This window comes from Epargyreus clarus, unplaced genomic scaffold (genome assembly GCF_041222505.1).
Source record: "Epargyreus clarus isolate Ecla_fem2 unplaced genomic scaffold, WU_Ecla_fem_2.2 ptg000008l, whole genome shotgun sequence".
Classification (NCBI taxonomy): domain Eukaryota; kingdom Metazoa; phylum Arthropoda; class Insecta; order Lepidoptera; family Hesperiidae; genus Epargyreus; species Epargyreus clarus.
This window is the reverse complement of record NW_027332216.1, coordinates 8,571,196-8,594,629: the sequence shown is the minus strand read 5'-3', so window position 1 is coordinate 8,594,629 and position 23,434 is coordinate 8,571,196. Positions and strand designations below refer to the sequence as shown.

At 32.1% G+C, this 23,434-nt stretch overlaps 5 protein-coding genes across 5 annotated transcripts in view; 2 read left to right on the top strand and 3 right to left on the bottom strand.

Moving 5' to 3' along the window:
- Nucleotides 1–10,481, bottom strand: part of LOC140744347 (phospholipid-transporting ATPase ABCA3) — a 28,634-nt gene extending 18,153 nt beyond the window's left edge. The window contains exons 1-12 of the mRNA XM_073075911.1: nucleotides 10,044–10,481; nucleotides 6,320–6,578; nucleotides 5,603–5,919; nucleotides 5,353–5,526; nucleotides 4,884–5,134; nucleotides 4,540–4,650; nucleotides 3,981–4,125; nucleotides 2,855–3,028; nucleotides 2,272–2,484; nucleotides 2,084–2,166; nucleotides 1,816–1,945; nucleotides 822–1,051 (exon numbers count right to left, since the gene is read on the bottom strand). Of these exons, the coding sequence (XP_072932012.1) occupies nucleotides 822–1,051; nucleotides 1,816–1,945; nucleotides 2,084–2,166; nucleotides 2,272–2,484; nucleotides 2,855–3,028; nucleotides 3,981–4,125; nucleotides 4,540–4,650; nucleotides 4,884–5,134; nucleotides 5,353–5,526; nucleotides 5,603–5,919; nucleotides 6,320–6,558 (2,067 nt within the window). The 5' untranslated portion in view covers nucleotides 6,559–6,578; nucleotides 10,044–10,481. The remainder of the gene's footprint in view (nucleotides 1–821; nucleotides 1,052–1,815; nucleotides 1,946–2,083; nucleotides 2,167–2,271; nucleotides 2,485–2,854; nucleotides 3,029–3,980; nucleotides 4,126–4,539; nucleotides 4,651–4,883; nucleotides 5,135–5,352; nucleotides 5,527–5,602; nucleotides 5,920–6,319; nucleotides 6,579–10,043) is intronic.
- Nucleotides 10,482–10,626: 145 nt separating this feature from the next.
- Nucleotides 10,627–13,165, bottom strand: mRpS7 (mitochondrial ribosomal protein S7). The gene is made up of 4 exons (XM_073075910.1): nucleotides 12,990–13,165; nucleotides 12,339–12,533; nucleotides 11,792–12,026; nucleotides 10,627–11,488 (listed from the first exon to the last, which is right to left on the bottom strand). Exons 1-4 carry the CDS (start codon nucleotides 13,061–13,063, stop codon nucleotides 11,267–11,269), a joined length of 726 nt encoding a protein of 241 aa, XP_072932011.1. The 5' UTR covers nucleotides 13,064–13,165; the 3' UTR covers nucleotides 10,627–11,266.
- Nucleotides 13,166–13,543: 378 nt separating this feature from the next.
- On the top strand, nucleotides 13,544–15,990 carry Polr1F (RNA polymerase I subunit F). The gene is made up of 4 exons (XM_073075908.1): nucleotides 13,544–13,837; nucleotides 14,011–14,202; nucleotides 14,621–14,773; nucleotides 15,192–15,990. Exons 1-4 carry the CDS (start codon nucleotides 13,659–13,661, stop codon nucleotides 15,535–15,537), a joined length of 870 nt encoding a protein of 289 aa, XP_072932009.1. The 5' UTR covers nucleotides 13,544–13,658; the 3' UTR covers nucleotides 15,538–15,990.
- Nucleotides 15,991–16,448: 458 nt separating this feature from the next.
- On the top strand, nucleotides 16,449–21,644 carry Mkk4 (dual specificity mitogen-activated protein kinase kinase 4). Its single transcript, XM_073075907.1, has 8 exons — nucleotides 16,449–16,697; nucleotides 16,796–16,988; nucleotides 17,327–17,479; nucleotides 17,765–17,909; nucleotides 18,187–18,356; nucleotides 18,634–18,763; nucleotides 19,018–19,238; nucleotides 19,494–21,644. Exons 1-8 carry the CDS (start codon nucleotides 16,664–16,666, stop codon nucleotides 19,675–19,677), a joined length of 1,230 nt encoding a protein of 409 aa, XP_072932008.1. The 5' UTR covers nucleotides 16,449–16,663; the 3' UTR covers nucleotides 19,678–21,644.
- Nucleotides 21,558–22,689, bottom strand: LOC140744345 (transmembrane protein 186). The gene is made up of 2 exons (XM_073075909.1): nucleotides 22,375–22,689; nucleotides 21,558–22,222 (listed from the first exon to the last, which is right to left on the bottom strand). Exons 1-2 carry the CDS (start codon nucleotides 22,616–22,618, stop codon nucleotides 21,927–21,929), a joined length of 540 nt encoding a protein of 179 aa, XP_072932010.1. The 5' UTR covers nucleotides 22,619–22,689; the 3' UTR covers nucleotides 21,558–21,926.
- Between the last annotated feature and the right edge of the window lie 745 nt (nucleotides 22,690–23,434).

The window sequence follows — 23,434 nt, the reverse complement described above, 5'->3', positions numbered from 1 at the left end:
GCAACTTAGGAGTGGAGGCCCCCTAGCCCCAAATTATTTTCCGAATAAAATGAACAATTTTTTCAGGTGAGTTTTTCAATAAATATTTTATTGTGAAACGCAGGTAGATTATTCTAGTATTCATGTTTGTACAAAGTACTGTAGATAAAGGCAAAACAGCGAAACAAAATATCAAAGGAATTTTTTTTTTTTTACTAGTGTTTACTACTTAGTCGGAATTTAAAAAAAAATCCGACGTCTCCATTGTGGGGGCCCCGGGGCTGCCGCCCCGGTTGCCCTACCTTAAATCCGGCTCTGTGTAGAGGAGATCCACAAAACATGACATCTAACAAAGGGGCTCAGAAAAATGAAATGCCCCCAGATAGGTATAATTATGTCAGACATTCCTCAGATATCCTTTTTTTATTTGTCAGAACAAGAAGGTAGGCCCACATGGTTCGTGACATCACATCTTCATATTTCATGGAAACTATCTAATCTCCAAATTAATGCGTGATGTCACATTTGCAAAAACAGGATTAACTACGCATATACGCATATTAACGATGGGGGAACGGGTCGATAACTTGATTTTCGAGAAGTAACATACGGTCTTTTTTTGCGCATTTTTACCGATATCTTCTTGTTTTTTGCTTTGCTTTTAACTTTATTTTTGATTACATTCTTTATTGAAATTATTTATTTGTCGGCATTACATTTTTGACGGACTGGACTGAAAACTGTTTCATTTATAATTATAGGGGATTCTCTCTTTTGGATCCCCGGGGCCTCCAAACTTCCAAATCCGGGCCTGAACGTACTCAAAGTTCGTGATACACTACCTTTACATCCATCTCCAAGCTGGTAATGAGCGAGTCTATTTCTTCATAAAGTTCCTTCCCAGTGAATCCTTTCAATCGCGCAAAGAACTCCAAGTGTTCCCGTACAGTCATCTCGTTGAACACAACGTTATGTTGAAGGCAGAGGCCGATGTGGGCCCGAGCGTGACGTGTTTGTCGCGCCATGTCGTATCCCGCCACGAATACACTGCCACTTGTGATCTCCACATTACCTTGAAAAAAAGGCATTAAAATGTTTTTTTTTTAATTAGAAATTATGACGAGTTCTTATCGCCTAATTCTACATCGCCGTGGACTCGTTACTGTCCTATTAGCGGTCATGGCTCGTATCAGAATGGGAAGGTTAAGATCATGGTGCACCGCGCTGGCCAAGTATACATTGGTGCGACACTTGCGAACTTTTTAAAGAACTCTCAGGTATATAAATTTTCCCACGATGTTTTTGGTCACTGTTATAGCAAGTGATTATTATTTATTTATTTATTTTATAAGTTTTTGTACACGGAAAAAACAATTATTAACAGCAAACATTATGAAAATAGAGTACAAAGGACTGCTTATTTCAAAATGAAATCTCTTCCAGCAGCCCTGAGATCGGAATTCTCTCATATGAAAACAAATTTAGCGTGCATAAAAACTAATACGGAAAATACGTATTAATATCTAATACGGAAAAATCTTTGCGATATCAGTGTTGCATAATGTCTAGAGTTCTAATCTCGGACCCTTCGAGAGACCGAAATTAAACCACCAGACAACTGCCGAATCCTACATAATCAACATTTTTTCTACACATAATTTGTCATAATACTCATAATCTTTGATCCGCCAATATATTATTATCATACGATGGGAAATAGACACATGAACCGATTGGTGCGTAGATTAATTCAAGTTTAGCCTTTCAGCGTCGATCAATCGTTATCAGTGAATAAGTTCAATATATTTATCAAATCAAAACTGCGTACAACCTTACCTGTTAGCATCGATATCGTAGTTGATTTTCCAGCGCCATTATGTCCTAGTAAAACTGTGATTTGATCGTCATAAATGTTTAAATTGAGATTGTCCACCGCAATATTGTGTCCGTATATCTTGGTAAGGTTCTAAAACAAAGGTATTGGCGGTACTTTAAAAATACACCTAACAAAACTTAACAACGTCGGAAAAAGAATTGAATTTTTAAAAGGGAAAGTCATAGGCTTTCGATATAGGTATCGGGAACTTAGATGAGTAAAACTTACAATCATTTTCACCCCAACCTCGTGACTCGTTGGGTCCTTTTCTTTAATAATATTAGGAACATGATCATCCGTAATTATACTACCTGAAATATAAAAAAATACATTACGCTTTTATAAAACTTTCGCAATAAAATAATTTCATAAAAATGAACATTTTTAATATAAATAATTACATTAATAAAACTTACAATCTGTCTTATGGGAGGAGAACCAATAGCTTTTTTGTAAGGGGAAGTACCATGGTTTCGGTGCACCAAAGGGTCCAGGCAATACTTGTTCTAAGTAGAGAGCTACTAGCATATAAATGACGCAATCTAAGCAAAGCATGAGCACAACGTGGCCAAACACAAAACGGGACGATTCAGACGAATTCCTTACAAAGAATTCTCCCCATTGCATACCTGGAAAAAATCGAACAAAATTCAATTAATATAGTTATAAAAAATATTAATTAAAAGAAACAAGCCTTACGTTGTATAATTTTGCTCTCGTATTACTTTCAAAACATATGCGTTTATCATAGGGGTGCGTAAAACATAATATTTTTTTGCCATATTGGATTTACGACGTCATTTATGTAATTTTTCAGTAATCCACACCAAACGTGTACACAAAACATAAGCCCAAGTCTATGGGGTAAACTGGTTTAAAATTGAGTTGCAATATTAAATTTTCCCATACATACGAAGTAACAAAACAAGTCAAACAAAAGCTTGTAATTTTTAAGTACATATTGACAAAATTATAACTATGGAACAGAAGTTTTCTTACCCCCAGTACTTTCTTTACCCAAGAGTAACTGAAATCCGAACGACATAGCAGAGTTAATGCTCAAACATGTGATTGCTTGTACGGCAGCCGATATATCAAGATCCATACTTAATAACAGAGCTGGGGTATATGTTAAGAACCAAATAACTCCACCGAACAACGCAGCTGTACTGCCTAAAAAGAATACAAATAATTAAACTATGAAAAAGTGATAAGAAAAAATACTACTGAAATAATGATCGAGTAATAATAATTACGACCACCGTCCAGCATTTGAGTCTTTCTTTTATACTTTGTTTTATATCATGATTATTCTTTATTTGTATTTAGGTATATATTTATTATGTATGTATGTATATATATTTGTATGTATAATATGTCTCAATATATTCAGTCTCAGATTATTTTACTTCTGTGTAAATGCCTACCACATACTGTCGCCATCGCCCAGAGTTGACTGGCAGAGAAGGCCATTAGGGATTAAGTCCTCCCTTGATACCCTTATTTTAAGGTGTTTCAAAAATTAAATAAATAAATCATATGAGAAATATTCGGACGAGTAAAAAGACTCATCATGAAATGTCGCACATAGGTATATAGGAGAAGGAAGCCAAAAACATAATCAATGACAAAAAAAGCAAAAATTACCTATATTGATTAGTAAATGTAGGATAAGTTCTTAAGTATTTGTCAAAATTGATAATGATCGATGAGTCACCTATGAATAATATTGTAATGAATATTATCGGTTAAAATTTAAGTGCGTGAATAAGTGTTTATAAGTTGAGTGAAAAGTGAGTGCTCCTGTCCTTAAACATTACTCACAAAAGGCCACTCCATAAATTTGAAGTGAGTCATAGTAAAATAGTTAAGAGATAAAAAAATAATACCTAATTAAGTGCGTATATTCTTAAATAAAGGTACATCGCAGAATATAAACATAAAGAGATGAAATAGAGTCTACTCATATATGTGTGTATCATCTATAATTCAATAAATTATTGTGCTACCTTCACATTCCTACTGAATTATAAAAAAAAAAATTGGATCCAAATCGCAAAACATTGTAGGTAATAACTACCAATTACGACTACCTAAATATTGTTTACTTACTAGGATTTATTACCTTTCGAGAAGAAACCACTTATCATGAAGCAGAAGAAAATCGCACAGGACAAATATAACATTAAAAAGAACATCAGGACCGTCCATGGTGTGCTTGTAAATACTGCATAGTTACTAAATCCTTGCTCGTTGGTAAACCAGTTTATCTGAAAACAATCTAGACTATCATCAAGCCCATAATAATAATTATGGAGATGAGTTCGGTCAGAGGACCATCCCCAGGAACGAAGCTCCAGAAGCACCAGGAACAATATTCATTGCAGAATTACAATAATGAAATAATATAATGCACGTATGATATAAATTATAAAAGAAACAAATGCGTTTAAACGAAATTAGCAATTATTCAATATTAAGGTTATACAATCATCTGCGCACGATGCTCTTTGTACTCAATTCTACTCACTCTCACACACGTGGATGGTAGAAAAATAAAGAGAAAAAAATGCATGAAGGAAGCATCACGAATGATTTCTACCACTTCACTCCTACCGCAAGCTGCGTTAAGAAAATTACATTCTAAGAAAAAATATTTATAAAAAGCGCAGAAGCTTACTTACTTTTAGAAGAGCTACAATGAAGATAGACGTAAACACGAGATATAAGAATTGTTTACAAAACCAGGCTGTCCAATGTAACCACGTTGATAAACCCATGATTTTCATCGTTTCCTGCAAAAAACGCTGCTATGTAGGTACTTATCCATAAAAAAGAATAAAAGCGAAATTTTCAGAATAATCTAAATAATTACCTATACATTAATAAGTGAAGTTACAAGTAGAATGTGATGGGCAATAAAACCGCAATAACTTATTATTTATGGAAGGTACTTATCATACATATAATAAGACATGTGTCGCTGTCCGATGGCTCGATAAACAGATAAAACACTTTTAGTACAAACCTTAAGTTGTAATTCCTTTTCAACTGTTACCGCCCGAACAATATTTACTGTTGTGTAACTAAAGCTGAGCATTATGAACATTGGGAAGAGAAATTGAAGTGCTTCTATTGCTAGATCTTCTAAATATGGTGGATGTGGATATCTTTGCATACGTAGATCAAATTGACGGACGCTAGGATCGTCGGTTATTTGGGCTATAAGTTCTGTCGAAATTGCGTATTGTAGAGCTATAAACATTTCATTGATGTAGCCTGCAGACACAAGAAAAAATTCACTCATAGATTCCCAGTTATATAGACGACATGGACATACAAATATAATGCATATCCAGTTAATAGAAGTCCAAGTCATCTTTAATGTCTACGAGACGACCACTAAGCCGAAACTCCCATCAAAACAATTGTGCTACAAAGTCAGGCAAGCTATAGTGGACACATTATTTCAAAAGTATTATAATTGAATTATTTACCAGGGTCATTTCCGCCCTCCCAAGACTTTGGGAATCTTGGACCGGGCACTTCAAATAGGGGAAACAGTATATCTGAGCGCCAGGAGCGCCCACCTTTGGCCAAAAATGAATTTAAACGAGGTCTTTCAGGAAACCGCAAGGAGTATGATAAACTATTTGGTAAAACTGTCATGTCTGAAAATAAAAAAATACATGCGATTATCAATGAATCAAGATAATAAAATGGTGTAATATGCAGAGCTTAACAAACCTTTGAGTCTGTCTTCAAATTGTATTGCTGCTAAAACTTTTCTTGTCGTAATTTCTTCAGCGTAAATTCCTTTTAGATCTGCACTACTTTCATAGGGATCGACTCTAATAAACCGCATAAGATATTCGGAGACTTCAGTTGAATTTAAATTCAAATCTGGTGGTGGGGGTAAATCGGGGTATTTCTCCATTATAATCGCTATCAGATCTAATATATTTCGTGCAAACAAATTTAAAATAGATCTTCTGATCAAATTTGTTAAAAGAGGATTTTCCGGTGAGTAAGCCACAGACATTCTAGTCAGATTAAAGCCTGATCTGAAAAATATAATGAGTGTGATAAATACTTTCCCTAATCTCATTCCATTTTTACTTAAGGAATAATATCCATTAATTACGTGAGGTGATTTTATCATTTTAACCCTAAAGCCCTAAACCTACTTGAGATGTCGTAAGATTTGTTTCGATTCCCTACTCCACTCCACCCTAATCTCGGATGCAATTTTTCTGAATTCGTTTTAATATGTACGACATACTAACTCTAAATAATCAAATTAAAATAGTTTTGTTGTACATAAAATATGTGATATTAACTAAAATCCACCCTCTCCTCCACATGTGATTGTTTGAGATTTGTCTTGATGCCATCCTCCTCTAAATGTCTCACGTAATTAATGGATGCTGCTTAAGTTTTATATGATGTTATTATTTCACTTACAATACAAGCGCAGAGTAATTTAAAGTGTGTGCTGGTATTGGCGGGAAAGTAACTTCCTCTCGTGATACTGGCTCGATTTGTGATCTGAGTAGAAGAACTAAAGCCATCGTAGCTATTGGGAGCAGTAACTCTACAGCAGTTTGTATCTTGTGGCGCCATTGCTGGAGAAAGTTCTTCCACATTAACAGTCGAAACTTTGCGAAAGCACTGGCTTCTTTTGATTCTTTCCTCACTTTCATAATTATCTTCTTTACAATTTCTAGAAATAAAGATGGTATAATTAGGTACAATGACGAGTGGCTACATCCTAACTGACTGTCTACGCAATTAACTTTACGATACATTTATAATTACCTGCTATTTTTCAGTCAGATTTGCCGTTTCAGTTAAAGAGCAGTAGGTAAGTATATATAAGGTAGGATTTTGATTTGATAGGTACGATTTTTCATACAGATCAAACTTATAATATACCTACTTAACTTAGACTTAGAACGCATATATAAAAATAATTATATTATATCTGCTAATTGGTCTTTCTTTTTATTTATCAACCTACGTCTTATTTTTGATCGTAAATCGATCGTTTTATTTTTATTTTAATGCGTGTCATTAACTCAACGGATCTTATCAGATTAAAGGTCTTCGTATAAAGGTTCATTTAATAAGTTCTCAACAAGTTGTTATTGTTTTGTACATACTGGATTTTATATTATTACATAAACCAAATAATGGTCAAAATTGTACCATAACCATTAAAAGAAATTTAAAACTTCTTAAATTGTTAAAATTGCGACCAAATGAACCTACATCAGTTGATAAACAAATTATGTTGCTTATTTAACTTAAGAACGTCGGACGCGGTCGGAAGTTGGATGGTTGACCGATGGAATCTTGAATAGTTACCAAACAAACTAAATAATAAAATCGCTTTAGAAATAACAAAAACGAAAAATGGTGTAACTGTTTCATCTTAGCCTATATACTTATATAATGATAATGATTACTTCTCTACACACATAATTAGGAGCTTATTAAAATTTCCACCTGCTATATAGGTGGGTACCATAACTTCTTGTACACCTTTCGACGTCAGGCAAATGATATTTTTTTAATAATTTTGCATTATTCACCGTTATCCATAAATAATCCATGTTATTGCTCTAGCTAAGTAGCTATGTTCTAAGAATTTATTTTTCCTTATCACCTAAACGGCGGTTGCATGCCAAACTACGTTAACTATTATAAAATACATAATTTGAAATAACTGTATACTTATTATGAATACCTATATCGATAATAAAACTGTAACAAATGTTTCTTTTACCTAAGCAATCCTTTTAGGAAAAACGAATATTGAAAATAGTTGAACCCACTACACAACTTTCGACAAGAGAAAGAGGACTGACTCCCTACGGACTATTGGAATTTGGGAGTAATGCAGGGTATTTTAATCAAGAAATTATCAACGATTACGACTACACTAAAATCAAAGATTACAGTATAGTATAAGTCATACGACTAAAACCTTACATGAAGTAAAATACAGGCAGAACAATGTGCGGTACTTATATGTTCTTACCTGCGCCTGCGCAGATCCTTAACTTTAGACAGTGCAATAAAATTTCCTTACAATTTAATCATAGTCATAAATATTATTTTATATAATAAAGATATCGCCAACAAAAGTGTATGATATATGATGATATGCATATTTTAATGTATGTAGACAATAACTTTTTTCAAACCAAACCCACTAATAGTTCGATTTTAACCGAAAAAATAATTTAAAATATTTATCAAAGTACACGATTGTATGACTTAGATGACTAATAAAACGGTCAGGGATGTTATGGATATGGAATTTCGGATATGGATATGGATACGGATAGTGGAATTTTTTTATATCGGTTCCGGTTTCGGATACGGATAAGAAATTATTCCAAATTATCCGGTAGTTTCGGATAGTTTCGGTTACGGATATTAGATTTCTAAGGAATTTCAAAAGTAATATACAAATAGATAGGTAATCAAATGGTTTTATTTATAAATTAGGTCATCATTTGGCAGGTACTTCAATCTGCCTATAAGTAATAATTACTCACACAACTCATAGAAAAACCAATTGGTTGTTTGTTATCTAAGTACCTACTTAAATAAAAATGTTATAATTAAATATTTATTATACTTATTTAATTATTAAATTCAAAATCACATTGCACATATTTATTTACTCTAATTTAAATATGAATAACGTTTCTTTTATTATTTATTGGAATACTTAGTTATTTACTTAACTTTCATTTAGTCTAAAATTCTAAATCAAGGTTTTAATAATCAAAACTGAGCAAAGGTAAATTATACTTAACAAAAAGTAACTTCGCAGCCTTATCCCCAGAAAGTCGATTTCTTAAGGGATCGTAAATTAATCCAGCAGCACTGAAAAGCTGCTCACTTGGTACACTACCAGGAGGCGGAGAGAGATACTGTCTTACTAAAGTACTTAAGCTGTTGTACTTGGTATGCATTTGCCACCACAAAAGTGGATTTTCATTTACTGTCAACCTCTTCTCTCTATTGTAATCATTTAGTAATGTTTTTTTTAACAATGAGTTGATTATGCACAGCATCATCACCATCTATATTTTGCTCTTCCTCGTCACTCAGCCGATCAAACAAAACAACTTGTGGTAACTTGTCTCATGTCTCATTTAGACTCAACCCCTATCCGAAATTATCCGGAACATTTAGTTCAGTTTCGGTTACGGATATGGATATTTTTTTATTTCGGATATCCGATAGTTTCGGTTACGGATGTGGATATCCTTAACATCCTTGAAAACGGTAGGAAGCTAAGAAAGGCGTTTTAAGGGATCGAAAACAAACTTTAAATAGAATGTCACAGGTCTCCATATAAGTGAGATTGACCACACAACAACATCAACCAATTATTGACTAAATTTTAACCGACTAAATGGTACGAATTCGGTTACAAAAGTTAAGGAGAATATCATGAGCGGGGTTCGGGTCTCGAGGGTTGTCTTTGCCCAAGGACATGAATACCCCTATTGATATTGATATTATCTTATAGTTATATAATAGTAGAACTTAAAGTTTTATAGACAACCCGATACTTATGAGTAATTAAAAATTGGTGCCTGTTATGCTGCGCAATGGAACGCTTTTTCGGGTATTAGGGTCTGTACGATCGTGCATACCCTATTCCACCTGGGTAACAAATTTTTCCAGCGACTACATAAGCCGGTCGCACATCAACACGTAATTTTTCTTTAGACACTTAATTTTGAAATTCCCCGCAGAAGAATTTAGATAATATAGCTTTGAGAAAGTTATAAAGAACTCTCAAGCCTGTTGGTTTGAGGAAAGCAAACCAAATATAAATGATTTGGGGTCTATGAACTGAATCCATTATGGGATAGAGCTAATACTGGAACCAACTTGGATCCTGGGAAAATATGTTATGGGCAGGTGTCTATTCCCGTACGGAAGTAGTTGTAGCTTGTACTTAATATGTACTTAATTAAAATTATTAAGGACTTATAAAGTGAGCATTAGGTACCTGTGCATCTAAAACTATTATATTAAATAAATGTAATAAAAAAATATTAAATTAATTTGAACTAATTTTAATTAATTTTTACTATGTATTAAATACAAAAAATTTTGTAGCTTTAAAAACAAGAATATTCTTATAGAATATACTAACCTGTACAAAATTTAAGGTTAAAACTTGTCTCCCACTTTCACTGCACTGCACATAAATTTATTATTAAATTTATTATATTAAACAAGGAAGCAGCACCATTTTCAATTAGAACCAACACGTCTGCGCCAGATAAGCGCTGATGACGAATGAGACTTTGATAGATGCCTACATTCGAAATAATCTTTATCAGTATCCAGATTAGATACGTAAATATGAAAATTCAATAAAATCGTAAAAGTCCTATGTATGTCTATCTATTTGCAACTATCTACCTAATTGGGGCGCTCAAGTGTTTTCAATCTAAGGGTGCGCTGTTAAGGTGAAGGAATGCTGTTAAGTAGGGAACAGGCATTGACAGATTCCAAATTTGTTACAAAGAAAAACATGATATGAAACCTACTTTAAAATGGAACTACATGAGAAACTCAAGTCTTGTTTTTTAATATCTACATATTATGGCTAATTTATACACTTTCCAACATAACTATTACAAACTATCTCTTTCACTGTACATTTTAAATTATATAATTCCTTGTTGATTAAATTTTAAGGAGCTTAGATAAAATGGTCAATAACAAAACAATAATACTTAATCAATCTATATTAAACTGTTGGCCTATAATTTATAACTATTCATTATAATATTGAATTCAAGACTTATTCACATGTACAATTTATTGAGAGCAACAATTGTAAAAGTACCTTTTATTCTTACTCATTTGCATTTGCACCTTTCTCTTGTCACGCGGGTTTTTGTCCGCATGTAATTTTGTCTGCATGCAGGCCACTTGCATATTATATTTTTATAAATACTGACAGGAAGTCATGCGTGCCACACACATGCATGCGAGCGTAGACCTGCATGACCGGAAAGACACCCTAACTTTAATTAATTTGTAAGGAAAGAAGATTTATATTTTATGTTATTATTAATTACTAGCTGACCCGGCAAACTTTGTACCGCCTCAAAATCTATTTATCAAATATATTTCATATAAAATATAGCCTATGTTACTCATGGATAATGTAGCTTTCGAATGGTGAAAGAATTTTTAATTAATTTTAAGAATTAAATCAGTCTAGTAGTTTTTGAGCCTATTCATTACAACCAAACAAACAAACAAAGTTTTCCTCTTTATAATATTAGTGTAGACAACAATAAAAAACTGTACATAAATATTGTTGTAACTATTGCATGTGAATAAGCCCTTAACAATTATTATTTATGACTGCCATCTATAGTGAGCATATGCCCTATTAGCTTCACACAGCCGATGTAGATCTTGCTTCCTCTTCACAACTTTTCCAGTATTGTTAGCGGCATCCAGCAGTTCCCATGCAAACTGTTCAGGGAAGTGAACAGTTCTGTCTTTTTCATTTGTTGCATCCAATAACCATTTGATAGCCAAAAATAGTGATCTTTTCTCAGTTATAGGGCTGGGTACCTGAAAACAGAAAAAAAAGAAATTTAAAATTCCAATAAACATAATCATAATCATCATATTTGGTTAACATTGTCATTAGACAAACACGGTATGGTGATTATGGGCTTAAATATTTACTAAATTACAAAACAAAATATTCCACTTGTTCCAATACAGGCTTTAGAAAAAAAGGCAATAAGTAAGAATAGAACTCTCAATTTTATCTTAAGATTTTTATGAATTTATAGGCAGCTAAACATTACAACCTGAATTCATAATTACAAATATCAAATTTATTTTATTATTAAAGGAAACCTGACTCACCTGATATGTGATACCACCCCTCTTGATTGGCATCAGTTGCAATAGCGGTTTTGAATTTTCAACTGCCATGTGCAAAATAACTTTTGGATTCAACTCTATTTTAGCTTTCTCCTCAGGGGTGGAGGCGAGATGGTAGCGTTCAATTTGTTTCCTCTTAATGTTCTCAAATGCTTTCTCTACTAAGCTACGAGCTAGCTGCTTTTTACCCATCTCCATAACATGATTGATAACTTTTCTGAAATGTAATGTGATAAGTAATAAGAATATAAGTATATGTATATAAGAATATATGTATATATATACTAGCTGACCTGGCAAACGTTGTGTTGACATATAAATAAAAAAATGTAAACTTCACCCTTTACCACCCTTATCACTTAGGGGTATGAAACATAGATAGTAGCCAATTCTCAGAGCTACTGAATATGCATATAAAATTTTGGTGAAAATTGGTAAATCCATTTCGGAGGAGTACGGTAACTAACATTGCGACACGAGAAATTTATATATAAGATTATTTTTTAATAATTAGTAAAAATAATCTTACGTCACAAGTGGGTCATGATATGCTGAAGAAGTTTGATATACTTCTGGGGGTTTAACAGGTGTTGCTGCTATTTTGCTCAACTCATTGTTTTCTATTAATTTTGCCTGATCTTCTTTCCTAAATATTGGATTCTTGAAATAGTCTGGAAAACTGGTTGGTCGGGAATAGAATCTTACTTGTGTAGGCTTAGGTAAGCTGTAACATAGAAATTAAACATGTAAATAAATCAAACAAAAACCTTTCAATTAGTGAAATCAAATTTGAGCATAACTTAGCACAGAAACGAAATTAAGCGACAAATACAAATAGTATTTCAAACAAAGTACAATCAATATAGTTTGACCCAAGAGGCACCACTGTCACACTTATTGTAAGCGGGAAGTAATTTATCCATTTCAGTGGAAAGGTGTGGATGCCGATGACTTGAATGAGAGCACCAGTTAGTCCTCAGGGGTAGCAACGCAACTGATTGTTATCGGCTTCAAACTAGTGGCCAGTTGATCACCGATGTCCAAAGGCAGCAGTGACGTATAATCATGTAGACTTCGTGCTCATTTTCAAAATTTTGTTCAAAACTATTTTAAAATCATTGTAAATAAACAAGGTGCTATCCTATAAATTCAGGTTAGGAAATATTTAATGTATACAAACATGTTCCTCCTGTGGCCAGCCAGTTGCAGTGCACATTTATTTACACTTATTATTTTTTTACTTAAATTATTCATTCTGCTTATCTCGAATTAAGTTTTAAATTAAAGTATTTATAAATTCAACTACAGAATTAAACTTAGCGACAACTTTTTTTATACATCAGGTGAAGAATGACATTTCTGTCATTAGTGTCATTGTACTCATTGTCAAATAGTAAATTATGCTCTGGGCTGCCAGGAAAAGAATATTAGTTAGTCCTTGCCACTATCCACATTCGATTCAACCCGATAAACAAAATAAGAAAATGCAGTTGCATTTTCTAACTCGGGGCTTGAACCCAAGGCCCTCGTCCTCATGGGCACCCCGAAAGGCCATATATAACTAATTTATTAATTTAGATTCTTAAAAAGGAATCAAATATCCCGGATAATAGGTAACTTTTTATTGGATAGTAACACCGAAGGCAACCACAGATTTGTATTTAGAGATCTGTGGTCACAACCGTAGAGATATTTTTTATTGAAGTTGTCAAACGAATGTTTGATTGTCAATAATGTCAAGACTGTCAAGTATTATTTAATAAATGTCAAAATTGAAATTTGTTGAGGCGTATTTTGTACTTTAGAAATAAATAGAATGTGCTAAAATTGTTATTTAACAGACCAAGCTATGTCAACAATAATTAAATTTGATTTAAAAGAGCTAAGACAATTAGCCAATGACGAGAATTCTTGTATTGTGGAAAGAAAAATTACACAAAACCTTGCCTTACAGCCGTGGTGTCTCGGAAACCTCAAGGAGTCAATAAAGAAATTGTTAGATTATAAAATAGGAAAATTTGACAAAGAGTAAGTTTCATTAACTTTAAAGACTCAATCAAGTTGAACCACTGAAACCACTGAAATAATTTTCGTTCGAATTGTTCTATTTATATCTTACATGACCGGTTTTATTTACAAACAAAATATCTTAATGTATGCATGCTTATCTATGTATCTAATCACAACGTTTTATTTTTCAGATTTAATGGTATCCTACTGAGTTACAAGAACCTCAGAATCCTACAAAATGTAGGAGCAATCAGAAATGATAATGCTGACATACATTTTCAAGTACAAGCAGACTATTTTATATTTAAGCCCTATGTAGGAGCTACTCTAAGGGGTATTGTTAATAAAAAAAGTGTTACACATTTAGGAATACTGGTTCATAAGTAAGATTTTTATTATAACATTTGGTGTATGTGTCTATCATTACTATCATAAAATAATTCTAGTTTATCAATTGTTAAGTATCTACACTTGAGTGTTAGATTACAATGCATTGCTGCATTACAAGGAATGCATTCATTACAACTGTAGAAATTAGTAAATGGTTGTGTTTTCAGTTTTGGGTTACCTAGTGTAAATTGACCTGCTACAGCCATTAACATAAAACATGAGAGTTGTCACTGTATTTATAGGCTGTATGGAACCCCCTTTTGGACTTATGTTCATCACATTTTTGGGTACCTTTCTACTTGTATTTTTATCTATGGAACCTGCAGCAGTCTTAATATGGCAATGTAATTCATATAATAGTGTAATTAATAATAATTAATTAGTTGTTGTAATATATGTCTCCTGTTTTAGGGTATTCAATGTTGTTATACCAAGACCAACAGAAGAACCCGGGAACACATGGATTGGATCAGGTATTCAAGAAAACCAAGAAGTGGTATTCAAAATTGTAGTATTAGATCTGTATGGTGCATTACCATATATCAGAGGAGAGTTGGATGAAAGGTACTTACTATTACGTCTTGGTTATGTTTTAGTTATGTTGTATAAATTATACAAAGACTAGCTGACCCGGCAAACTTTGTGTTACTATATAAATAAAAAAATGTTAAAGGTGAACAACCCTTATCACTTAGGGGTATGAAAAATAGATAGTAGGATTCTCAGACCTACTGAATATGCATATAAAATTTGGTGAAAATCAGTAAAGCCGTTTCGGAGGAGTATGGTAACTAACATTGTGACACGAGAATTTTGTACATAAGATTATAAATCAAATAAATATTTCTCAAATAAAACTGAACATAACAAACTAACAGTAATGCTTTTTTATGTCATTGTATGTCAAATGCATTGTTATATACATTTTTATTACTTTTGATTTTTTTACTTTTTACAACTAAAGAACATATATAATTTTCAGATGGATTAAATTAGGACACGACGGTGATGATGAAGCTGTGGAACTAAGTCATGCAAAATCCATTGATGTATCCTATGTCAACTTTGATAAAACTAAGCCCAGTCCAAAGCAAACTAGTGACAAGCCAGACTCAGCTACAAAGAATACCATCAGTCCAAATAAACATTCAACAAAAAATAATACAACTGTTGGTAACAATTCAACACAGAATGGACAAACTGCTGGCGATACTGAAGTCAATGTTACCACTAAGAATAAAAGCAAAAGGCACAAAGTATCAGATTCAGAAGTAAAACAGAACGACACAAATGCAAAAATGCACAAGAAACATAAAAAGGATGGCTGACATATACAATTTACAATATTTCAAATTTCAAATTTATATATTATATTATGTTAGAAATATGATAAAAAACCTTATTTGGTTTAACTGTTTATTTATTCAAAACCATTTCGTGTTACCAGCCTGTTACTTCTTATATATATAGAATATGCCTCCCTTAAAGAAAAGTCCTAACAAATTTGTTATTAAAGCATAGGATAGCGTCCCTGATGGCTCTAATGAGCCCTGATAGCTTCCAAAGCCCTGAAAAAGTAATTATTCACAGTAAAATTGCAAATAACTGTAATGACATTATCCTTAGAGAGGATATGTTTTTGTTATTGTTTAAGTATTTTTGTTTTTAATAATATGTTGATAAATTTAACAAATAGGAAATAATTATATTACTGCGAAAAGGTTACCCTATTTTCAATGGTAATTACTTTATTTCAAGACCAAAACAAAACATCTACATATTTTAACACACTTGACTTTTTGCCGACCACCATCATGCACTCTCTCCCCTTCATTCACAATCTATGTCCATAATTAATACAGCGTTAATTCAATTTTGGCACTTGCTAGTGACCTTCGGCAACGGCTAAAAGTTCAGGCTATTTCGGCTAAAGCTGAAGCTTTGTTTAGACACTAACAAAAAATTCCGCACACGGCTAGTGTGGTGAACTGTAACCGAAGCCCTTATCATATTGAAAGATCCTATATTCAACAGGGGGAAATAATGGATTGATGACTTGATGATCACGATTTTAATTACTATAGCTCTAATCTTGAACTTTAGTAAAGTAGGATACTACTAAGCTAATTAAGCTACAAAGCTAAAACTTATGTGAATGTGAACATTATAAAATTGAACTGTTATGTAATTTGCATATGGTAACATTATGTATAGGCTACAATCTGGCATTGTCTATGGTATAACAAAACGTCAAACTTCGTCGCCGTATGTGTGTGTGTTGTCGCGAAGTCAAGTACCTACGATGCATAATTTGTGTGAAACGATTTCTTGTTATTTCTTATAAAAAGGGAACGATCACCGCAACATTTGATTTCCAATGGATATTTTGATAGAAAATTCATAGTAATAAGCGCTTTATAACTATCTTCTCGTACTTCGCGGTATACTATAAAAATGTCGAAGAATGGCGAGGTGTCGTCAAATCAAGGTAAACGCTCTTTCAAAACATACGTTGTATTTGAGTTTATTTTAATAGATTCTATTTTCAAGTGGACCAGAGGTTAAACGTATGAATTTATGTTTCAGGACCCAGCAGGCCTACTTTACCAAAACCTGATTTAAATTTATTTAGTACTGAAAAACGTAAAGCATTAGATCTTCCATTCAGTGGCCCGTCTGGCGATGGTCAAGCTTTTATGCCTTTCTGTTCAAACACCGCAAGCCAAAGGTCACGATTACCGGCGAGGACTATACGAGATGTCTTGCCCGAAAACACCAGGTATGCATCAAATACGTTACAGGGTTTGTATGGGTCGTATATTCATTTTATTCGTAATATATGTAATAATATTGGTCTGGATAAGAGTGCTTGAGTCAGTCTCACGGTGTATGCGACAAAATTCGCGTAAATATTTATATGTAGAACTTAATCGAAACTTGTTGTTTGCAAGTTAAACAAATTTTACTCAAAGTTATGTAGTATTGACAATATTTATTTTTATACATTCCATAATTTCAAAATATTGTAATTTTAAACTGGAATTCATTGTAAATTTTATTAAGACATGTAAACAATATATTATAGGTAAAATATGGTTACAATTTAAATTTTTCTAGGGACAGGTGTAGAATCTATCCGTCTATGCAGTCATCAGGAAAGCTCCAGTTATCAGCCACAGAGATATATGATTTCACAGCAGATGACCTGCAAGATCTGGGTGAGATTGGGAGGGGAGCATTTGGTGCTGTCAATAAAATGGTTCACAGGAAGTAAGTATCTTTATTATAAAATAAATACCAGACATCTAAGATTTAAAGTTACTTTGTTGAATTCTCAGTGGTGATAAAAGTTGTACATAAGAAGGTTATCATTATCATCATGAATCTGGTTATATGAATAGTGACAAAACTACAACACCTTAGGTAAAAAACCATTGATTATAATTATACCTCTGTAATAAATTTCCTGACAATAACAAATTAGGATTAACTTACCACTACTCATTATAATATTAGTGTGATTGGTGTATTTATAAATCATGTTATTTATTTTAGAACCAACCGGGTGATGGCTGTGAAGCGTATCCGTTCCACTGTGGATGAAAAGGAGCAGAAGCAGTTGTTAATGGATCTAGAAGTTGTGATGAAAAGCAATGATTGTCCATACATTGTACAGTTTTACGGAGCTTTATTCAAAGAGGTATGTTTCTTAAACATTTTTAGTTATAAAGTTGGTATATACAATCACTGCATATCAGTTCACTATTTATTTTGAATTTTCAGAAAATGCATAAGTAACATTCATTATTTAAGTAACATTCACATTAGGATGCCTTCCATCAGGAACCAATATTGTAACCATAGCCTCAATATCTTCTATATTGAGTAAAGATGGTATATCTTTAATATAACTTCAGATTTTCAGAAATTTCTGTAGTATGTTGTTGAGTTTATTAATTAATTTAATGTGTTTTCAGGGAGACTGTTGGATCTGCATGGAATTAATGGATACCTCTTTAGACAAATTTTACAAATTCATATGTGAAAGAATGCAAACTCGAATACCTGAAAATATCATAGCTAAAATAACCCTTGCTACTGTCAAAGCTTTAAATTATTTAAAAGAGAAACTAAAAATAATACATAGGTGAGATTTTTCTTTCTTTCTTTTATTTATTCATTAAATGTTTGGTGATGTGTTTGTGTAAAAGATGTACTGGGGCTTATTTGAGACAAATATCTAAACTTTTACATAAGAAATATTACCAATGATATATCTGAATTATAATAAAATTAGTGCAATAAACACATTTTTTAATGTGAATATGCAAAATTTGCCAATAGTATAAAGAAAAACCTCTCTCTCTCTCTCTTTAATCTCAGTCCTATTTTATTCAGCATTATAATAACAATATTATTTTCAGAGATGTGAAACCGTCAAACATTTTATTAGACAGAAGGGGTAACATAAAACTCTGTGATTTTGGTATATCGGGTAAGCTTGTGGATTCAATAGCACGAACACGTGATGCTGGGTGTAGACCGTATATGGCTGTAAGTATGTTTATAAATAATATGTCATACTAATAAGTATTTTAAGTTTATTGTTATGGTTGTTTTTTTTAAATTAGTCAATATAAAATTGTTCTCGTCTTTTTTTTTAAATTGTAGGTGCCTTTTTTAGGTCAATAATAACAACAATGTCTCTGGATTATTTAAGTCTCAACTTATTTATTTCAATCGCATTAATAACAATGAAACATAAAATCAATATTTTGCATATGTAACGTTTTTTGTAAAACTTTTAGCCTGAGCGAATCGACCCCGGCCGTGCCCGAGGTTACGACGTAAGATCAGACGTGTGGTCCCTGGGGATCACACTAATGGAAGTGGCGACGGGAGCCTTCCCATACCCTCGCTGGGGCTCCGTGTTCGAGCAACTGCAGCAAGTCGTGCAGGGAGACCCGCCACGACTCACTAACAAGAATAATGCGTTCTCAAATAACTTCGTCAACTTTGTTAATACTTGGTAAGTAAGAAGACCAACTATTTAAATGTATTCTTTGTAATCCTCTATATTAAATTGAATTATTACTTACTGGAATATTAAATGGTATGTATATTACATGAAGTAACTGTCTCATTTCATTGTTTTATTATATTTTATATTGAATAAATAATTTTAAAAAGAGTTCCATAGAAGCCAATTGTTAATAAACTCTGTTAGATTTGATTAAAACAATAAAAACATAAAGTGCTTAATTAAATTAAGTATTTCTTACAGCCTAATCAAAGAAGAAACACAGAGACCAAAGTACAACAGGCTATTAGAACACCCCTTCATCAAGGGAATAGATCAAAGTAGAGCAGATGTTGCCTCACACGTGTGTGAAGTATTGGATGCCATGGAGAGAAACGGTGTGAGCCCCTTCACTACCGACCAGCCCGCTCAGGCTTGGGTCGATTAACTGTTACATAAGGTAGCACTATGTAGAATTATTTCAAGTTGCATGTCTTATTTGATATTATGCACTTTGACTGTTGTATTTATTATATATTTATTTGTTTTATGAAATTGAACACTTATTTACACTGACTTGCCTAACTCATAATGTTAAAATCAGTATCTTAAATGAAAGTAGGAGATGAGTTCATATTTCATAAATATGTATTGTAAACTGTTTGAAATGTAGTTTAAAATGTTAGGAAAAGTAGAAAATTTTCTGCAATCTCTTTAATGCAGTTGCACTAACGAGAAATGTTTCAATTTCATGTTTCCGTAATTGCAATAAGCCTTTTAAGTGTGTCACCAGTACAATGTAAAAATGTGTTGCATTAGAATAACATAATAACAATTACACAAATATTAATTTGAAGTCATTTCTGTTTTAAAAGATCTGTGATTAATTTTCTTTATGAAATATATGTTTTTCATAGTGCTTAAAACCTCTTTATGTCTTTAATATTTAATATTTTAATGCCATTTTAATGTGTAAATAAGTAAGATGGTATGTACATTTGTCTTCTTGTTACAATATATACATATATATACAAGGATTTACTTAATTACTAATTTTAGTTACATCCAGCTAGTCGCAAGTAATGTCACATTTATGTTGTTATGTTATGTTCTTAATAAAATTGCAAACATTGAATAGGACTTTATTATCTTTGTCTTCATAGTGGCCACATCCACATATCCTGTTAAAATTGTGCCTGCATATAAAACACCAAAGAAACAGTTATTGATAAACATTCAGAAACAGCATTTCATAATTCGCTGTATCTAAATAATCAATGGCTCCCAAATTAATATAACTGTGAAAGATAAATGAACGGGCCCATTAATGTAGATTCAAACAAATCGTATTTAAAATTATTAAATGATAACTTTTAAACAATTAAAATCAGATTTTCTTCTTATGTCTAATAAATTACAGCAATGTGCTATTTCCTATGAGGCTTACCTTATTATAATACTATAAATAACTGAAAGTGGTACTGAGAAACTTCTAAGTAATATGTCGCTACAGACCTTCAGTAGAATAAACATATTACCCTAAAAGGACCCTATGACCTTCTGGTGAACTTAGATGTGAGTGTTCTTGCAGGATACCAATAAAAGAGGAATGTTATACCATCTTATGTGGCATATTTTAATTACACATGTATACAATACAGGTTTTATATAAACCTATTTTCTTAGATTTTTATTATTGTTTACTTTATATTAACAATCAATACCAAACAGAAAATGTTCATGTAGGAAGAAATTGTTTTAGTCTTGCTGTAGTCGCAATTACGATAGAGGCTCGAATTTCCAGGCTTAATTATACGAATTTGCAATTATCTCGATGGCCAACAAATTTACTTTTAATTTTGCGACCTTAGCACATTAGTTACTTCTAGCTTTGGTTGCTACATCTAACTTTCGAAAAGCAACTAAATCATCCTTGAAGAATTCTTTTAAATTAGGTTTTCTTCATACATTTGATTATACAGGTTATTGATTATCCGGATGCCATACAACACCAATTAGTTTGGTTAATTGAGTCTCAACTGTAATATTAAGTGTCCTGTATTGTAAAACAGTGTATGTAATTATAATTGTATATTGCTGAACAGATGGAAGTACATTTAATATTGTGTTAAATATTTTGCATTTTTGGCCATTATCCCAATAACTCCACATTTGCTTCTTTGCTGTTAATTAAAATAACTTTGAAATCATGTATAGATGTAATTTTGTAATAAAATTGTATATACAGACAGATAATAATTATGATTAAGTAAAGTAGCAACCATTTTTATATGGCAGCATTACACAAAATAAATAAAACACATGTGGTTGATTTTCAGTGTATTTTAATAGAATTTTCCATGTAAAATCATTGAGTTAACAACAATTGTATAAGGAATAGAATAGTTCAATACACCTAGTGTTTTTTTTTATATTACAACAATATCTCTATTCCTACTTTTATTTTACAAGTATTATTTACATATATAAATTATTTTACACTATACTACAACAAACTTATTAGTTATTATATGAATATTAGTCCACAAACTAACTAGCCTTTTTAAAACTCTTTATTTCTTACTTTTTACATTCGTTTTTAGATGTGCAACTGTAAAAAGCAGCAGTCAACTCCCAAGTACTAAGCTATATTACTTTGTCAATATGAAGATACATCATAAATAAATATAAATAGTTCTATTCTAATACTTGGCCAATTTTTGTTGAATTCAGTACATTGCCAAATTTCACAAATAATTTATATTTGGTGCCATCAGCAAGTTGTGGAGAAAGATATATTGCATCCATTACCTTTGGTTTCATGTCTAATAAGGGTACCCAATCATCTGCTTTTACTATCCTGTCCTTACGCTTTCCCCAGAAATCTACTGATGATATTTTTATTAACTGATTATCATCACTAATATATAAAAATCCTATAACGTTCCGAAATGGTGCACTTCCTATGGCAAAAAGAGCTGCTCCAGTCAATCCTGAAAATTAATGAGACATCATTGAGTTAGAAATAAACACATAAATTCATTTCATCATAGAATAATATATAGAATGGTATTTTTTGCAGTCATTATACAGCATTCAAGATACACTGATACAACATCCATAACATAACCTAAAAAAAACTTACCTATATATGCGGCTGTAAGAAATGTATATTCAGGCATAATATTTGCCATCTCCATTAAACCACAACTAGGTATAATTGTACAGGTTCCAAATAAATGATACACTTTTAGCCGGTTCAATAGGGCAACATATTTTATAGAAGGGAAAGAAAATACAGTTTCAAATTGTTTGGAGCTGCAAAATTTTCTTGAGCATACTGTTGACATATATTTGAGGGCAGGTTCACGAAATCGTAAAAATAACATCGCTATATTTTGAAAGAGACAATTTAAAATACAATACAAAATCAAATCAACAAATTTAAGATCCTACTCCTAGTAGTAGTAGTGAGTGGAATAAGTTGAATAAGCAAGTGACATTGACATTTGACACATCGATATATTAAAGATATTCGATGTGTAATGTCGATGTATCGAATTCAAGCGATGTATTTTTACGTTTTTAATTTGATATATCGAACGGATATAATCATTAAATTTTATTATTTATTTTGTTAGTTGTTTAATTCAATTTTAAAATATTGAACGTTATCACTTTTTTATTCGTTTCATTTTCATTAAATTGAAGTAACTTAATTATTTTATTGCTAAGGTTGGAAGGTTGGCATTAAATTGTATTCATAATTATGAAACAAAAAAACAATATTCTATTACTTGACCCCTATGCGTTTTCTGCCAAAGAACAGTCTTAAGTGCTACTGTGTTCCGTTTTGAAGGGTATGGTAAAGGAGATACTTATTCGAGGCGTTCTAACCAAAGAGTATAGTAATTTTTTCAGGGTTTTAACACTTCTAACTACTAACTTAATCTTATCTGAGGACAGATGTCCATGGACTGCATGTCCACTTACAATCAGGTGGACTGCACGCTTCTTTGCTACTTCATTCCTATATTATAATAAATGTTATACTTTGTTATGTCCGAGGCATTTGTTTTAAGGGTTCAACCTCGTCACACTCGCCTCTGAACTGCGAATTTAAATAATTTACTAATCCGGTATTGATATAATATAATAATATAATTATTTTATTTCCTTGTAATAAAATATGATTAGTACCGGGG

Bases quoted from the DNA above. Each gene is read 5' to 3' on its own strand.
- mRpS7 (XM_073075910.1), bottom strand. From the start codon at position 13,063: ATGAATAATTTAAGTAAAAAAATAATAAGTGTAAATAAATGTGCACTG. The intron at 12,534-12,989 runs GTTTGTATACAT...TCTATGTTACAG, and splicing joins GCTGGCCACAGGAGGAACAT to CTTACCTAAGCCTACACAAG. The intron at 12,027-12,338 runs GTAAGATTATTT...ATTACATTTCAG, and splicing joins TATCATGACCCACTTGTGAC to AAAAGTTATCAATCATGTTA.
- Mkk4 (XM_073075907.1), top strand. From the start codon at position 16,664: ATGTCGAAGAATGGCGAGGTGTCGTCAAATCAAG. The intron at 17,480-17,764 runs GTAAGTATCTTT...TATTTATTTTAG, and splicing joins AATAAAATGGTTCACAGGAA to AACCAACCGGGTGATGGCTG. The intron at 18,357-18,633 runs GTGAGATTTTTC...TATTATTTTCAG, and splicing joins AAACTAAAAATAATACATAG to AGATGTGAAACCGTCAAACA.
- Polr1F (XM_073075908.1), top strand. From the start codon at position 13,659: ATGTCAACAATAATTAAATTTGATTTAAAAGAGCTAAGACAATTAGCC. The intron at 14,203-14,620 runs GTAAGATTTTTA...CTCCTGTTTTAG, and splicing joins TTAGGAATACTGGTTCATAA to GGTATTCAATGTTGTTATAC. The intron at 14,774-15,191 runs GTACTTACTATT...TATAATTTTCAG, and splicing joins AGAGGAGAGTTGGATGAAAG to ATGGATTAAATTAGGACACG.
- LOC140744345 (XM_073075909.1), bottom strand. From the start codon at position 22,618: ATGTTATTTTTACGATTTCGTGAACCTGCCCTCAAATATATGTCAACA. The intron at 22,223-22,374 runs GTAAGTTTTTTT...ATTAATTTTCAG, and splicing joins TCTTACAGCCGCATATATAG to GATTGACTGGAGCAGCTCTT.